This window comes from Triticum dicoccoides, chromosome 7A (genome assembly GCF_002162155.2).
Source record: "Triticum dicoccoides isolate Atlit2015 ecotype Zavitan chromosome 7A, WEW_v2.0, whole genome shotgun sequence".
Taxonomy (NCBI): Eukaryota; Viridiplantae; Streptophyta; class Magnoliopsida; order Poales; family Poaceae; genus Triticum; species Triticum dicoccoides.
Window position 1 is genome coordinate 668,756,619 of NC_041392.1, and position 18,247 is coordinate 668,774,865.

An 18,247-nucleotide genomic window follows, 5' to 3' on the forward strand; every position below is an offset into this window, starting at 1 on the left:
ACACATTCCCTCATCGCGATTCAGGCGGAGCATGAGGAGGAGGGGACGAACCTGGAGGTAGTGGTCCATGAGGTCCCACTGATTGCGTGGGTTGCTGGTGTGTGCCCGCACGTTCTGCATGAGATAGGAGAGTTGCCCCAGAACCTCGTCGTACTCCCCCTCCATCGCGCCACCTACATCCCAATCCCCAACCCACCGCACGCATTAGCCATCAGCACGGTACCCAACCCAATAGGAACATGTAGCTAGGGTCGCGCTCCTCTCACCTGCGTGCGCGGTGGCGGTTGAGGACTCCAAGATGAGCGGCTCGGACGACACCCGCGGCAAAGGGCGCGGCGGCTCCCGCGGCGACCTACGGTGGAAGGCGTGACGGGCGGCTCCGGTGACAACTTGGGCGTCGGAGGGCGCGACCGGCGGCAGCTCCCGCGGCGAAGGGAGCGACGACGGACGGGAGGCTGCGGGAGGAACGGCCCGTGAGGAGGATCGATGGGTTAGCGATCGATGCGGGTGTGCGGGAGGCTACGTGGGCGAGAGGTCGTGTGGGTGTGCGGTTTTTTTTTCAAACGGCACGGCAGAGTTAGCGATCGATGTGCCTTAATGCGTGGTTTGTTGCGTTAAACACGGAAGGAGTTAGGACCATTAGATCTTGTTGATGGATGGGTCTGATTGTTTGGTTCTCCGCTCTCTCTTCCTTTTATAGGGGTAGTAGATGATAATGTTTTGGCAATGGTTTATACTAACTTATCTCATGAGTCCTTGTTGAGTTTGTGTGGATGAAGCTTTTGAGATTTAGGGAGACCATGATATGAGAGGAATTAAGGAGACACAAAAGCTCAAGCTTGGGGATGCCCAAGGCATCCCAAGATAATATTTCAAGAAGTCTCAAGCATCTAAGCTTGGGGATGCCCCGGTTGGCATCCCACCTTTCTTCTTCAATAATTATCGGTTAGTATCGGTTGATCCTAAGTTTTTGCTTCTTCACATGATGTTTGCTATTCTTAGATGTCATTTTATTTTGCTTTGCTTGCTGTTTGAATAAAGTACCAAGATCTGAAATTATTAAATGTTAGAGAGTCTTCACATAGTTGCATAATTATTCGACTACTCATTGATCTTCACTTATATCTTTCAGAGTAGTTTGTTGTTTGCTCTAGTACTTCACTTATATCTTTTAGAGCACGGTGGTGGATTCGTTTTATAGAAACTATTGATCTCTCATGATTCACTTAGATTATTTTGAGAGTCTTAAATAGCATGGTAATTTGCTTAAATCTTAATATGCTAGGTATTCAAGAATAATAAAAATTCTCTTATGAGTGTGTAAGAGAAGTTTGATGCTTGATGATTGTTTTGAGATATGGAGATGGTGATATTAGAGTCATGCTAGTTGAGTAGTTGTGAATTTAAGAGATACTTGTGTTGAAGTTTGTGATTCCCGTAGCATGCACGTATGGTGAACCGTTATATAACAAAGTCGGAGCATGAGGTGTTTATTGATTGTCTTCCTTATGAGTGGCGGTCGGGGACGAGCGATTGTCTTTTCCTACCAATCTATCCCCCTAGCAGCATGCGCGTAGTACTTTGTTTCGATAACTAATAGATTTTTGCAATAAGTATGTGATTTCTTTATGACTAATGTTGAGTCCATGGATTATACGCACTCTCACCCTTCCACCTTTGCTAGCCTTTCTAGTACCGCGCAACTTTCGCCGGTACCATAAACCCACCATATACCTTCCTCAAAACAGCCACCATACCTACCTATTATGGCATTTCCATAGCCATTCCGAGATATATTGCCATGCAACTTTCCACCATCCAGTTTATCATGACACATTCATGATTGTCATATTGCTTAGCATGATCATGTAGTTGACATAGTATTTGTGGCAAAGCCACCGTTCATAATTTTTACTTGTCACTCTTGATTCATTGCATATTTCGGTACACCGCCGGAGGCATTCATATAGAGTCATACTTTGTTTTAGCATCGAGTTGTAATCATTGAGTTGTAAAATAAATAGAAGTGTGATGATCATCATTCAATAGAGCATTGTCCCCAAAAAAGGCCAAAAAAAGGGAAAGGCCAAAAAAAGAAAGGCCAAATAAAAAAAAGGAAAGGCCAAATAAAAAAAGAAAATAAATAAAAAGGGGGCAATGCTACTATCCTTTTTTCCACACTTGTGCTTCAAAGTAGCACCGATATAGCGAGTCTCATATATTGTGCTTCAAAGTAGCACCACATTCTTCATATAGAGAGTCTCATATGTTGTCACTTTCATATACTAGTGGGAATTTTATAGAACTTGCCTTGTATATTCCAATGATGGGTTTCCTCAAATTGCCCTAGGTCTTCATGAGCAAGCAAGTTGGATGCACACCCACTAGTTTCTTTTGTTGAGCTTTCATATATTTACAGCTCTAGTGCATCCGTTGCATGGCAATCCCTACTCACTCACATTGATATCTATTGATAGACATCTCCATAGCCCGTTGATACACCTAGTCGATGTGGGACTATCTTCTTCCTTTTTGTCTTCTCCATAACCACCATTCTATTCCACTTATAGTGCTATGTCCATGGCTCACGCTCATGTATTGCGTGAAGATTGAAAAAGTTTGAGAACATCAAAAGTATGAAACAATTGCTTGGCTTGTCATCGAGGTTGTGCATGATTTAAATATTTTGTGTGGTGAAGATGGAGCATAGCCAGACTATATGATTTTGTAGGGATAGCTTTCTTTGGCCATGTTGTTTTGAGAAGACATGATTGCTTAGTTAGTATGTTTGAATTATTATTATTTCTATGTCAATATGAACTTTTGTCTTGAATCTTATGGATCTGAATATTCTTGCCACAATTAAGAAGAATCACATTGAAATTATGCCAACTAGCATTCCACATCAAAAATTATCTTTTTATCATTTACCTACTCGAGGATGAGCAGGAATTAAGCTTGGGGATGCTTGATACATCTCCAACGTATCTATAATTTTTTATTTCTCCATGCTATATTATCTACTGTTTTGGGCAATATTGGGCTTTATTTTCCACTTTAATATTATTTTTGGGACTAACCTATTAACCGGAGGCCCAACCCAGATTTACTGTTTTATGCCTATCTCAATGTTTTGAAGAAAAGGAATATCAGACGGAGTCGAAACAGAACGAAATCAACTGGAGAAGTTATTTTTGGAAGGAAACACACTCGATGGACTTGGACCCTATGTCAAGAAAGGAACGAGGTGCTCACGAGGGTGGGGGACGCCCCCTAGGGCGCGTCCCCTATCTCGTGGGACCCCCGTGGCTCCTCCGACGTCCTCCCTGCACCAATATATACCCACGTGACCTAAAACTTCCAGAACGCAAGATAGATCGGGAGTTCCGCCGCCAGAAACCTCCGTAGCCACCGAAAACCAATCTAGACCCGTTCCGGCACCCTGCCGGAGGGGGCAATCCTTCTCCGGTGGCCATCTTCATTATCCCGGTGCTCTCCATGACGAGGAGGAAGTAATTCTCCCTCGGGGCTGAGGGTATGCACCAGTAGCTATGTGTTTGATACCTCTCTCTCTCATGGTCTTAAGATGATGCGATCTTGATGTATCGCGAGCTTTGCTATTATATTTGAATCCTATGATGTTTCTTCCCCCCTCTTCTCTCTTGTAATGAATTGAGTTTCCCCTTTGAAGTTATCTTACCGGATTGAGTCTTTAAAGATTTGAAAACACTTGATGTATGTCTTGTCGTGCATATCTGTGGTGACAATGGGATACCGCGTGCCACTTGATGTATGTTAAGGTGACCAACTTGCGGGTTCATGAACCTATGCATAGGGGTTGGTACACGTTTTCGTCGTGATTCTCCGGTAGATCTTTGGGGCACTTTTTGAGGTCCTTTGTGTTGATTGAATAGATGAATCTGAGATTGCGTGATGCATATCGTATAATCATACCCACGGATATTTGAGGTGACATTGGAGTATCTAGGTGACATTAAGGTTTTGATTGATTTCTATTTTAAGGTGTTATTCTAGTACAAACTCTAGGGTTGTTTGTGACACCTATAGGAATAGCCCAACGGATTGATTGGAAAGAATAACTTTGAGGTGGTTTCGTACCCTACCATAATCTCTTCGTTCGTTCTCCGCTATTAGTGACTTTGGAGTGACTCTTTGTTGCATGTTGAGTGATAGTTTTATGATCCAATTATGTTAGTATTGTTGGTGGAACTTACACTAGTGAAATTATGAACCCTATGCCTTATTTCCACACATTGCAATACCGTTTACGCTCACTTTTATTATTAGTTACCTTGATGTTTTTATAATTTCAGATTACAAATAGCTTTATCTACTATCCATATTGCACTTGTATCACCATCTCTTCTTCGAACTAGTGCACCTATACAATTTACCATTGTATTGGTTGTGTCGGAGACACAAGAGGCTCTTTGTTATTTGGTTGCAGGGTTGCTTGAGAGAGACCATCTTCATCCTACGCCTTCTATGGATTGATAAACCTTAGGTCATTCACTTGAGGGAAATTTGCTACTGTCCTACAAACCTCTGCACTTGAAAGCCAACAACGTCTACAAAAAGAAGGTTGTGTAGTAGACATCAGCCCGCTGTTGATGGTCGTCATAAATAAGACGACGTGCGGTGGTTGGATGGCCTACAGGTGGGACGCGGCGGACGCCAAGGTGACGCGCGGCCCGACACAATTTTGAACTGAAAATGATTGACACGTTGAACCTTCACTTTTATCCGTTCTAATCCAAACGGACGCAGACGAACGAAATAGATCGTCCCATTAAAGTTGCTCTAACGAACAAACAATCCGTTGGCCGGCGAACACGACGTTTCCACTGCCCTTCGAGGTTCTAACCTTCTACTTCTAGGAAGGTAACTCGAGAAGATGGATGCTTCCGGGCCTCTCCGGTACCCGGCGGCCAGTGCAGGCTCATTGTATATTCCTGTGATTAACGGTGAAGAATTCTTGACTTCTCGTGAGTGAATGCCAAATAATCCCCATCATTAGCGTGCAGCCGGCGATCGATTTGAACCATGCGAGTTGCCCATGTGATCTGTACGCATGGCAATCGGGTCGTCTCAGGGCGATTGGGTTGTCTCACGGCAATCGACCAACGGCGGAAGACGGCCGGTAGTGCGAACAGCCATAGTACGCACTGGGCCAATCAATTAACAAAACATCTATACTACTATTAAAAGAGCAAACAAGAATTCCCCTAAAGCCACACCACAAAGTGCACACGGAATAACCCTCCATGTTCGATCAGACCCACGTAATACCATCCAACTGCCCACATTACATCACCATACTACAATCAGATCGACGGTGAAAACAAATGTTCTGTCGGCAGACTCCTTCGTCCGGGATGCTACACAACCCAACGATGGCACCTCCTAGAAACTAAACAATACATCCACAATCAACGCCGCCACCACGCCATGAACCTGGCCTCGCCCTTGGGGTCCGCGACATCCTCATCCCGGTGGCCGTGCCATCTGAACGGAACCTCGGCCTTGCTCCGCCATCCTCACCCCTTGTCTTCGCGTCGTCATCAACCCGGCGACCGTGCCGTCTGAACGAAACCTCGGCCTCGCCCCTGATCTCCACGCCGTCGTTGACCCGGTGGCCGTGTCGTCTGAACGAAACCTCCGTCTCGCCCCGTCGTCCTCGTCCCTGATCTCCACGCCGTCGTCGACCCGATGGCCATCCTCGACCCGGCGCGCTGCCCTACCTCCGGTGGCCCGCGCCATAGTAGTAATTCCGCCCCTGCCACTGCACAGGTTAGATCATTTGAATTTGCAATCAGACATCAGACATAAGGCAAAGGAAATATCTCTTTTAATCTGACAAATCTGTAATTTGTAGTGTGAAATTTGATACTTATAGGACAATCATGATCTGCATGACAAACTAAGTTCTTCATGTAGAATTGTTCATTGTTTGACTCACAAATTGACGGCAAGGTTGAAGAAGTGTTTCACAAATAGATGCAGTGAGAAGACAATATGACATCCTCTCAGTGTAGTGGGGTATGTACTCCCTTTCAGGACTTGACAAACAGCGGCAATTTAGGTAAATACTACTTCGACCTTGTAAATCCTGAATATTTCATTCCCTCATAGGTCAAAAAACAGATCCAAAAAATTGAAGAGACAAAGGGAAAGGGAGAGGTATGCACTAAACAGGGATGCAATATTAAAAAGAAGACATGAGGCAAGGGATCGTAAGAAAGCTACATCGGCTATTCTCAATGGAAACAACACTCCATCTAAGCCACCCGTCTCCATGTCGCCTGGTTTCTCTATTTTCTCTGTTCTTTATGATACATTCATGAATAACAAGTAAAGTCATATTAATGATCAGTTCGTTTGGGCAGATTTTGACACTGTGGAGAGGCCCAGTGCACCATCTGTTGTTACCCAGCATGGGTACACACCGGAAGGTGATGTTTCTCTTGACAAACATAATAGCTTCCTTTCCGTGTCAACAAAACTGACACAGTACATACATTTGTGATGTAGGTATACCTGTTGATGTCGTAATGACTGATCAGACTCCACTTCATGGTCCAAATTCATTAAGAACACCCGAAGATGTCAACATGTCGAGTCTGCCATTGAGTCCTCCCAACTAACTGGGTTACGACCACCACTTCAAGCCTACAAATGCAGCATGTCATATGGTAATCAACTGTTCCTCATATTATCTATGATACATAATTGACACTTAGATCGTACAGAGGAAAAACAACTTCTTCTCATATTGCATTGTCTACTGTACATAATTCACACTTATTCTACAGAAAGAAAAACAAGCACTTAAGAGGGAGAGGGAAAATGCCCGGTATGAGCAACATGAAGAAGGGATATTACAGAGCCTACGTGAGAAACGGTGCCGAGCCAAATCTACAGTTGTCCCAACAACCGGAGAACAAACTCAATCCAGTACAGGTGATGCCAGCTACATCAAACACATGATATCCAATCTTTGATTTCCTAATTGATAGTCACTCAATATTTCTGTAGCCGATGAAGATTGTGATTGGCTACACAAAAATGATACATACCAGATGCAAAACATTGGAGGGAGGATGACGCCAGTCAACATACTCAGTAAGCCGTCGTGTGGACACAATCATGTGGAAAAATGTAATTGTGCTTTAATTCACTACTGCTTGGTTCATACTTTTAATTGTAGGTCATAAATACGTATATAAATTGCATGACTGCGATGGAGCATCTATAGGTAAGGTCAGGTGGAAGTGTGTTCTTAGAAAATGCATGCATCTCTAAGATGATAAAGATCGGTGGCTATCTACCCTCAGATGACATGGATGCTGCACCAGTATGGGTATTAAATAGAGCCAAAGAATATTTTGAAAATGATATGGTTAGTCTTAGTTTTCTACATATTTCTATGAATTTTAGCGAGAACGACCGATTCGTCTACATAGGAGTACAACTAAAATAATCATTTTTTTCAGATATTCATTCCAATAAACATGGACGACGTTCACTGCTACCTATGTGTTATAAATGCTAGAAAACTATGTGTTCAAGTGCTCGACTCGCTAGGCCCATCAATGAATCGCAAGGACCTCACTGATACGGTTAGTAGTTAGTCCTACTGCCCCATCTTTGCATAAGAAGCATTTTTTTCTTATTTCTCTCATGTCATGCTTATACTTTTTTCATTTGTTGGTACAACAGCTAGAAGGACCGGAGGATTTATTCAAATATGCATCCGAGCACATGGAATTAAAATCCAATAAGTGGACTGATCTAAGTGTTACAACATGGAAAAGAGAAGAATATATTAAGAGCAGTCTTCAGACGGATGGGTACGCCTCCTAATATAACTCAGAGCATTTATGCTTAACAGGGTATTTTGGTATGCTATTATGTTTATTTTTTCACTGCATAGTATTCCTGAAGCATATTTGATCAACAGATTTGATGTGCCAATGCAATTCTTTACCTTACTGTATGCCAATGCAATAGACACAACACCTCTCATGAGATCTAGCCTAAATAATGGAGCTCAAGGCCATACATTTCATTGGGCTGCATATAGTATAGAAAATGTTACAATTTCTGGATTTGAACAACAACTATCTTACTACACACACGGAAAGAACCAGATAGATAGCTTACCTATATGTGCTTCACTAACAATCGTCCACTACTCTATATCATGCATGCCAACATAAAGAAAGAGAAACATCTCACAAATGAATGACAATGTGGCGAAGGTGCCTATTGTGCATACAATGGCATAAGCATCAGCAAAGTTCAGATGTCAAATTCATATGCAAAGTCACATGTATTTCTGATACAAACAATACATATACATATATATATATATATATATATATATATATATATATATATATAGACACACACACACACCAACTTGATTGTGACCCCGGAACTTTCTGTTACTTAGTGCCTGTAATAATGCGACATTACAAAGTGAGAATACCACTCAAATCAAGCAACTACCACAAAAAGCAATGACTCAACATCGATTATAGCTAGCTGATAGTCACAAATTAAGCTACCCAGAATTCAAATCCACAAATTAATTAGCTTTATCACAGCATGGTTGCCTCAAAAATGTCACCCGACTAAATCCCCACTGATAACGGTAGGTGCATTAACAACATCTAATCGATTAGCATACCTTCAGCAACCGAGCACATACGCCAGCTGCGAACTCCTTCCCGGAGCAACTGTGTGAGCCAAGAACAGGGGGCGATGATTACGGCGGGCACGTCGACGCACTGGATCTCGGTCCAATTCGAGATGCCTGCGCCTGCATCGTGTCCAGCACCTCGCATCTCGATATACTTTGGGGCAGTAGGATGGCGGCGACAGGGTCGATCTGGAGAAGAGCCGCGGGGTTGATGGCGAGGCAAGGCCGCGGTGGTGAGAGGAGGCAGCGGCCCGAGGCCATGGTGGGGATAAGGGCCGACGGGGCATCGCCGTGGTGGGGATAGGAGGAGATGGAGTGAGGCCATGGTGGTAGGGCGACATCGCGGGAGAGGATGCGGCGTGCTGCAGAGCAGCAGAAGAGGCGGCTGGCGGAGAAAGCAAAGTGACGAGTCTCACCGCACACATCACTGGAGAAAGCCAACCGCTCCTCATTAGTGTGTCGTGAGGGACCGGGATACCTTTCACCGGCTGCTCTTTCTATTATTTTACTTTTCACCTGTTGCTCCTTATTAGTGTTCCTCTGGTTGCTTTTTTTCTTTTGTAATCCGACCTCCGGTTGCTTTTGTGTGGCCTAATTACTTCATCAAGATTTTTTTCTTTGGTTAATTACGCCCCCAGATTAAACAGATCATCGACCAAATGGATCATCGGCGTGTCTCTTTTGTTTTATTTTTTATATCCATGGTCGACATCCCATTTGGGGAAGTAATAATTATATGAATTCCTCTCAAAAAAATTATACGTTGACAAATTCTTTTTTTGTTGTTAGCCCTTTTGTTAATTTGATTTATAATAAAAAATATGCATTCATAAATTCAATTATTTTATTGATAGCCCTTTTGGTCATTTGATTTATATTAGCGGCAAAGTTGTTCAATTCTTTTTTTATCGAGCATGTCCGATATGACTGTGTGGTTCAGTCATCATTAATATTTTTATATTAGCGACAATCAGTTGCTGCAAACTCTGCCTTCAAGCACGACATTTTGATATGGGGAGGCAAAGTTTCTGCTATTTCCACAAACTCATACGGATAAGAATCTTGTCAATACATCATAATCTTAATTGATTCATTCAATTCGCATGCAACATTTCATACATGCAGCCCCTGTCTGGTTATTGGATTTTCAATTTAATGCACTCATGGCACGATTGGACGCTATATTTTTCAGTACCCAAGGTAATTATTGGCACCATGCTCATTTCTACACACGTTACGCATATTTTTTAATAACAATGTTATATAATGCATATGTAGGATGATTTTGAACCGATGAAGCGATTTTTGCTTCATATTTTGAAGTATGAAGAGAATGAAGTTCCAAACAATATCCCAGTCTTAGAACGAAGCATTATAGATCGCATCAAAAGATGGACCTTATCATCATCAACTAATGATTGATAAAGTTGCTTAGTTGTTATTTTTAAGTATTTTTATAATAAGTAACAATCACAATACATTTATATAATCGTTAATTTTAAGTGATGACATGTATACATGCGCGAGTTTTTTTCATTTTGTTTTTGAAATTTTGGGATCACAACATTTCAACAATGGAAGTCTTTCATCGGTCAAACAAGACCTATGACTTAATCTAAAATAAATTATTATATTGAAATCATTGGACGTGACACGCATTTAAATGTTCAGATAAAAACACAATACGATGTACATGTTTTTAATGTAGTTTAGTAAGATACATGCGTTGCACGTGCACATTTACTAGTCTGCTAAAACAGCCGATCACATGTGCAGACGGATCGGCAGTCGATCGATCAACGGCGCGAGACGGCCGGGAGTGCGAACGGTCAATCAATTAACAAACAAACAATCTGCTAAATTTTAGCCGACCGATCGGTCATGTGCAGACGGATCGAGAGGCGCGCGCCGCCTAGGTGTGGCGCTGTGCACGCGTAAACAATTCTTGGACAGCTTGAATTTGCAATTGGATTTTTCGTTGACTGTCAGGGTCTTCGTTCAGAGTAATACCCACAGGGCTCGTTGGACCCCGATGATCGACTTCTCGATCGCAGACCGGCCAGTCATCATCACAACGGCTAATGGGAATCTTGCGTCGGCTCTCCGGCAGGCGCATTTACCAGGATGCTGATATGACAGATGGTGCAGCATCTCGGTAGGGACGTAGCAAAACAGGTGAGGAACCGACAGAATGAGGTTTATCCGGACCGAAACGTAGATATAATAATATTAAGAGCATGGTAAATAGTATAGCCAACAACCGGAAAATGCCAACGGAGGCCGAGTTCCAGTGAACTCGTTTTCAATTTTTATTTTATTGGAGCGCGAAAAATTTCAAATTTATTTTTTGAACACACATGCACATGTATACTATGTATATGCAGAATTTCATAGTATTATACGTTTACATGTGGCGTGCAGGAAAAAAGACAAATACACATTCTTTTAATGGGCCTTTTATTTTTGTTATTGGGCCAGGAATTTGTTGTTTTTGTACAGCCTACAAATCACAACATTTTTCGACAAAATTTAACACGTTCTTGCAGAATACATATAAGTTTTCATGGTATTTTTTCAGATTTTTTTGGAACTTTTAAATATGCTTTTTAATTTTTTTTTCAAAATACTGAGCTCACTAGAGCTCGGCCTCCAAAAATCCGCACTCAGCCAACAACCAGCTATATGAGGTTACCATATCATCTATAACCAGCCTAATAGTCAACATGTATAGTAGCTAGTGACTAAGCAGTACTACTTTATTAACATATGGCCCATCTTACATTCTCACATTGTTTCTTGGATCACATGCTTCAGCCGGCTGTTAATCTACAATTCGCTTCTCTTCTGTCTCCTCTTCTCTTTCATTCAACTCAATAAACATACAATATTTTAATTCTTACAACCTGCTGAATGTACCTTATTATATATGCTCTAACCACGCCCAGGGTCTGCTTGTTGGCTGCTGCAAAAAAGAATCATTGTCTCTGCGCAGACTGTGGGATATATCCTTCAGTTGATCACTTTGGAGGTGAAAGTCACCTCGTCTATGATATGTTGTGCTGTTGCCTAGACTGGCTGCTCTGCGCGCGCGTACAAGCCATGAGAATTTACCACCGTCCGATGAGAGTCTCAGTCTCGGATCCACAAGTGTTTTTACACCAGGCCAGGCCATGTCGTGTCGTACTCAAGTGCTGCGTGCAACGGAGACGGTTCAGAGCCATGCGAATGCTGTGCCGGCTTCATGTGTGTGTGTGTGTGTGTGTGTGTACTGCGCAGTGGCCACGATAGAGAGAGGGCACCCTCTTCTCAATGTTTGCGAGTCCATCACAACCATTTGTGCCCACGAAACAACTATTCTTCGCTACAATGACTTCCATGTTTCATCCAATATATGCTGTTGTGCTACACAACTCATGCGCTCATTTCCCTTTGGCCTCGTCCCAGGCATACATGAGAAACTGAACAGTTCAGATCCAACAGCACGCACATTATCACACTCCTGCAGACTGCAGCGTTGTGATTAAACTTGGGAATAGTTTGACATGCAAACTGAAACCAGTCCAGCCTACAGGAATACACGCCACACATCCAAACCAAATCAATCCAGATATTTCAGGTAGAATCTAGACCAAACCGAACTATACATGCTCTCCATTCAACCCAGTCCAAACCGTTTCCAGCTTTTGGATTGAACCTACAGATTCAAGCCGTGGACAAAGCCATATGACAGGGCACCTCATGAATTTAGATCAGACATGGCGTCAGAGCCCGCGACTGTTAGATTTGACGCACTAGCAGCTTGGATCCTCCACAGAGCAAACACGTACGAGTGTAAAGCTAGCCCAAGCAGGAAGCTAGCACACAACACAGGCAGGTTAATTGATTCTGTAGACACACGTGCATGTCTCGCCGCGTAGAATATGTACATACGTCTTGCAGCGCGTGTGGGCAGCAGCAGCAAAGTTCGATGGCGTCTCGGAAGTTTGGCTGGAGGTGGAAGCGGCAGCTCAGACTAATCAATTGATTTGGTCTCGAACCGTAGTTTGCACTTGTTTTGGACCCGTAGTTTGCACTTGTTTTGGACAGAAAGGAGATAGCTTTCGAGTCCAGCTTCCAAATGATCGCATCATCCCTATCCCAATTTGTATTAACCTTATAGTACTAGATTAATAGGGTAATCTGGGCTCCGTGTGTGCACTAATCACTATACCTAAGAAGGTTGGTAATAAAATACAACTTGTGGCAGCTTGTAAGCTACTAATCCTAAGCTTGGAATGGTGCACACCACAAAGCTTAAACGTCTCTGAATGTGAATCTAGAAGAATTATAGTCATACTTGACACAGAGTAACCATGGAGCAAATGACAGCCACAAGACATTTAACATGAATCCAAAAGATATTTATGCTATTCGTCTGAAATGCATACGTTCAAAAAGTGTTCCTTTTCACGTTTTAGAGCATCTCTGGAACAAGTGACAGTTTCTATACATGCTTCCATTCATTAGCTTACCACAGCAGTTGACCTTGCAAGTGGCAGTGTAGTTTCATAGCCATCACACTGGTTCATCTTAAAACTATTGTTTTAACAAGAACATAACTCTAAGAAGATGGGAACCTACAAACAAATATCCACCCGTGAATAAAAAATGCATAGAACTGAGAAGACATTAGGGACAACTTGCATTTATGCGTGATAGCTTGCGAAATGTGTCAAATACAGTGAAACACATGAATTAGCTCATGTATTGTTCCGTTGAAGGACTAAGAAAATAGTACAAGGAGGGGAATATCTCAGTAAGAAACTGATAAAATAAGTAGCTCGTCTCTTGAAACAAATAGGGAGTTGAGCACTGTAGCAAAAATGAAAATTTTAAATCACTGCAGGAAAGGACTTAGATGCCATTATTCAAAAGCTTTTTTTGGTAGTACACGCTAGGTTACTGTGTGAATAACAAACTTGCAACTAATGTGCTCAAACATTGCATGGCGGGCTTGCAACCTTCTAGAAAGCAGAAAGAACCCATAAGAACATCATTTATCCCCTGTCTAGAAAAAACAATTTATTTTAACAAAGATATGCAAGCGCGGATTCAGTTATGTGGCAATAGCAAAAAGAAATTCATGAAAGGGGCAGTACATATTATATTACTAATGGGACCATAAAGACCATTGTTTCGAAACTCGGTTTCCTTAAATGTTATTTTCACCACAGAGTATTTCTACCACAGTTCAGTCCATCAAGCTTATTCTACCAAGATAAAATTCCTTGAAAAACAATGGAAGTGCCTTATAAAAGAGAAGAAAAGAATCACAGTGCACTCCATTCTTTTTCTACATGTAAGATTTGACCAATCTTGATAGAAACCACTCGCTTCTGGGAGGATGCTTGGCTTGATGAAACGTCGTTGGCGCTTCAGTATCCGTCCCTGTATCGTATTGTTCGACGACGTGATACTCTTGTTGCAACGATTATGCAGTCCATTCCCCTTAATATTCAGTTTAGGAGGGCGCTTGTTGGCGACCGGTGGGAAGCATGGCTTCATTTGGTGAGTAGACTGATGGAGGTTCAGCTATCTCATCAGCCCGATCAGTTGTGTTGGATGCTTACTAGGTCTGGAGAGTTCAGAGTTAAGTCGATGTATATCGATGTCATTAACTCTAGTGCTATTCCTAGTTCCAAAGATGTTTGGAAAGTCAAAGTTTCTTTGAAAATTAAAGTGTTTATGTGGTTTATACATAAACAAGTCATTTTAACAAAGGATAATTTGGTTAAGCGCAACTGGACAGGATCTACTAGGTGTAGTTTTTGTGATCAGGACGAAACTATCAAGCACCTCCTCTTTGACTGCCCGTTGGCGAGAGTTTTGTGGCACACGGTGCATATTGCCTTTAACATTACTCCTCTGAATTCGATCAGTACGTTATTTGGAACGTGGCTTGTTGGGATAGAGTCCGAAACAGCTAGACACATTCGCGTAGGAGTATGTGCTTTGTTGTGGGCAATTTGGAACTGCAGAAATGATTTGGCTTTTAACAGAACAACAAATATTCGATTTTTGCAGGTTTTATTCTGGGCTACTGCGCTGATCCGTATGTGGTCGTTACTCACTCCGACGGAGCCCAGGGAGCGTTTGATTACTGGATCTGTCCGCTGGGAGATGGTAGCACGGAATATCTTCAACCGGTTTGGATGACGGTCATGTAATAGGATAGGCGATTAGTTTATCTATCTTTGTTATGCCAGCCGGTTGTGGCTTTTGGGCCTATTGTTTTTGGTGTTGTGGCTCTTTGTGAGCCCGCCGTTATTTTCTTTTCAGATTTTAAGATCTTGTTGAACCTCTTTATTTATCTATAAATGTGGCCGTATGCATCGTTCTGATGCAGAGGTCGGGGAGTCCACCCTTTTCGAAAAAAATACAAATAAAAATAATTTTTTCTTCTTGGATTTAGATCAATCGCTGAGCATGGAGTCGTGAACCTTGGTTTCCTACTCCTGTTGTGGTACAAGCCTGCTAAGGAGGCAAAGTCTACTTTGATGCCCGTTCTCTGAGAGCATTTACCTGAATTTTAACAAAACATGGCCTTAGCAAACTGAGCACGCATTCAATGGACTTTTTTTACACTTTCAAATATTCTAAACATATATACTACAAAAATACATTTTATGTAAAGTTTTTTAAAAAATTAATCATGCATTTGAAAAATGTTGAATGTGTATAGAAAAAATGTTGACCATGTATTAAAAACAGGATGAAAATATTTTGATCATGTATCTAAAAATATTAATCAATCATTCAAAAAAATGTCGAACAAATATTTAAAAAATGTTAGACAAGCATTGTGAAAATGTTAAATGTGTATAGAAAAAATATTGACCATGGATTAAAAAGTAATGGAAACTTTTGGTCATTGTATATAAAAATGTTAATCAAGCATATGAAAATATTGAACAAGATTTAAAAATGTTAATCAAGCATTTGGAAAATTGTTAAGTGTATATAGAAAAAAAAAGTTGAGCATCCATTAAAAAATGTTGATAAAGCATTTGAAAAAATGTTAAATGTGCATAGAAAAAATGTTGACCATGTATTATAAAAATGTTAATATTGTATTTGTAAACTGTTAATCAAGCATTTGAAAAATGTTTAAAGTGTATAAGAGACATGTTGACTATGCATTCAAAAAAAATGTTAATATTTTATTTAGAAAAAGTTAATCAAGCATTTATAAAATGTCAAGAAATGTGTATAGAAAAAATGTTGAACATCTGTTGAGAAAATGTTAAATTTATATTGGAAAAATGCTAAACATGTATTAGAAAATGTTGTTGACATATATAGAAAATGTAGAATGAAAAAACAAAAGAATGAAAGAAACCCAAAAAATCAAAATCAAAATAAAAATAAAAAAGAAACAAAATAATCCAAAAGAAAAATAAAATAAAAAATAAAAAGAATAAAGAAATGAAAAAAATGGAAAAGAAAAAGGAAAAGGAAACAAAGAAAATAAATAAAAACTGAAAAAGAAAGGAAAGAAAAAACAGTAAAAGGAAGAAATAAGGAAAGAAAAACCAGTGAAAACAAGAAAAACCTGAAAAGCTAGTGGAAATCTGGTTTTTTCTTACTTCAACTAGTTCGGGTCCTTCACATTGAACATGAAATGAGATGTGGCTTACTGGCTAGAAGCGCAATGACGCAATAAGGAGATATTATCCAATCACACGCCCTCCCTTTTTTCATGTTATTTATTTATTTTAAGAACTACTCCCTCCGTCTCATAATATAAGAACGTTCCCTCCGTCCCATAATATAAGAACAGTTTTGATGTCAAAAATGTTCTTATATTATGGGACGGAGGGAGTATAATGGACTGGCCCACTACTATAGAGCTCGACGCGAGCAAAGCTACCATCTCGCTTAATGGAAGATATTGCTACCGCGTGGGTTGATCCAGGCCAGAAGAGAAGAAAAAAGGCGTCGACAGTGCACTGAATATAGTCACCCGTTACTGTGCAGCTTGACGTGAGCGAAGCTACCATCTCGGCCTTGACAGTGCACTGACTGACTTTAGTCACTCGTTACTGTAGAGCTCGACTCCATGCTAGTGAAGTTACCATCTCGCTTAATGCGAGATATAGCTCCCGCGTGGATTGATCCAGGCGAGAAGAGAAGAAAAAAGGCCTCGGCTGGTCACCCTCGGATGGATGTGGCCCAAAGTAAACACGGCCAGGACCAGGTTACACGTAGCGCGGGCCGGCTGAAATGCGGCCCATTTAATTGACCGTCCGACCACTGTGAAAACGAATCGCCCCTCTCCGCTAAAAAAAAAAAGAACGAATCGCCCCTCTCCTTCCTCCACCGCTTCAGAGTCCTCCGCCGCCGCCGGCGGTGTCGGCCGGGATGAGCACGTCGAACTCCGTCGTGCCGGCGCACAAGCCCGCCAGCGCCATCCACTCCTGGTTCGGCAGCTTCACCATTTGAACCTCATCGTCGCGTACGCACCCGCACTATCTCTCCCTCCCTCCCCTCCCCGCACAACCCCCAGCTTATTGTGTAGCCCTGCCGTGTTCCCTGTCTCGGGGGACGTCCTCTACTGTTTCGCGTTCGAGTTCGTGGGGGTTTGCTCCCGGCCAGAGTGCTGCGCGCGTGACTGCGCCTGATTCGTTCTGCCCTTGGGCTGGGCTGCCCCCGCGGCTCCTCTCCGGCGAGTTGTTCGGGAGGATCTGGGGCAGTGTAGTGTGGTGTTCAGCCTTAGGGTACTGTTTTGGTGTTCTGTGTAGGGCCGTTGGGCCAGGGCCAAATGGCACCAGCAGTGTAGCTTGGCAAAACAGAGCTTTATAGTGTTCATTGAAACTGATACATCAGCGACAGACTTGTGATTCGTAGTTACTAGATGCCACTGTTTCTCTGTGCTGTGTGTACCTGTTAAATCCTTCTGCTAAATGCAGCAGATTGCCAAACTTTTCAGGAAATGCACCTGCTCTCACGCCGCAGGGCCTTCATTCAGGTTAGCGATGGATGTCATGTCGTCGAGGGCCGGCGGGTAGTGCTTCTCTGTATCGGCAACCTGTCATTTTGTTTGCATCTTAATCCGCTAATGTAACAGTCCATCATGTGCTTCACATTTACTTTTCCTTACCTAGGAACTAGAAAAGTATTCTGGAACTAAAAGAATCCACATTTGTATTTCTCAGTTGCCTAAGAATAGAAATTACATCAGCCGATTTTGCAACCGAGGAGAGCAGCGAAGCCCCAAGCTCTAAACGGGGACGCCGCAGCCGGCCGTGGGGTCGCCAGCGGAGGAGAGACAGGGGGTAGGGGGCAGGAGGTGGAAGGAGAAGAAATCGGTCCGGAGGAGGAAAACGAGCCGCAGCCGTTGGATTGAAATTCATGAAATCCAACGGTTGGGAACTTGGGATAGAGAGGTAATCGACTGAAAGCAAAAATGAATAAGTAAAATCAGGCGTCTGACCTGTAGGTGCTCCCCAAAAGAATCTTGATTTACGTTAGTGTATGTATACA

At 42.1% G+C, this 18,247-nt stretch overlaps 1 protein-coding gene and 1 long non-coding RNA gene across 4 annotated transcripts; one reads left to right on the top strand and one right to left on the bottom strand.

Moving 5' to 3' along the window:
• Positions 1–5,199: 5,199 nt before the first annotated feature.
• On the bottom strand, positions 5,200–8,842 carry LOC119334554. Of its 2 annotated transcripts, none has more exons than XR_005161402.1 (3): positions 8,714–8,842; positions 6,559–6,690; positions 5,200–5,797 (listed from the first exon to the last, which is right to left on the bottom strand). It is a non-coding gene; the product is annotated as an uncharacterized LOC119334554 (long non-coding RNA). The 2 variants fall into 2 exon arrangements; XR_005161401.1 differs by having other exon boundaries at positions 5,200–5,803.
• LOC119334553 lies at positions 6,592–15,114 on the top strand. 2 transcript variants are annotated; one of them, XM_037607101.1, is made up of 8 exons: positions 6,592–6,713; positions 6,834–6,981; positions 7,057–7,143; positions 7,229–7,276; positions 7,356–7,420; positions 7,515–7,640; positions 7,741–7,871; positions 14,789–15,114. In XM_037607101.1, the coding sequence occupies exons 1-8, from the start codon at positions 6,711–6,713 to the stop codon at positions 14,811–14,813; spliced, it is 633 nt and encodes a 210-aa protein (XP_037462998.1). In that variant the 5' UTR covers positions 6,592–6,710; the 3' UTR covers positions 14,814–15,114. The 2 variants fall into 2 exon arrangements, with proteins under 2 accessions (XP_037462998.1, XP_037462997.1); XM_037607100.1 differs by lacking the exon at positions 14,789–15,114 and adding an exon at positions 8,720–9,043.
• The last annotated feature ends 3,133 nt before the right edge of the window (positions 15,115–18,247 follow it).

Coding starts and splice junctions, on each gene's coding strand:
- LOC119334553 (XM_037607100.1), top strand. Junction 7,277..7,355: donor CTGCGATGGAGCATCTATAG/GTAAGGTCAGGT, acceptor ATCTACCCTCAG/ATGACATGGATGCTGCACCA. Junction 7,872..8,719: donor AGCAGTCTTCAGACGGATGG/GTACGCCTCCTA, acceptor GCATACCTTCAG/CAACCGAGCACATACGCCAG.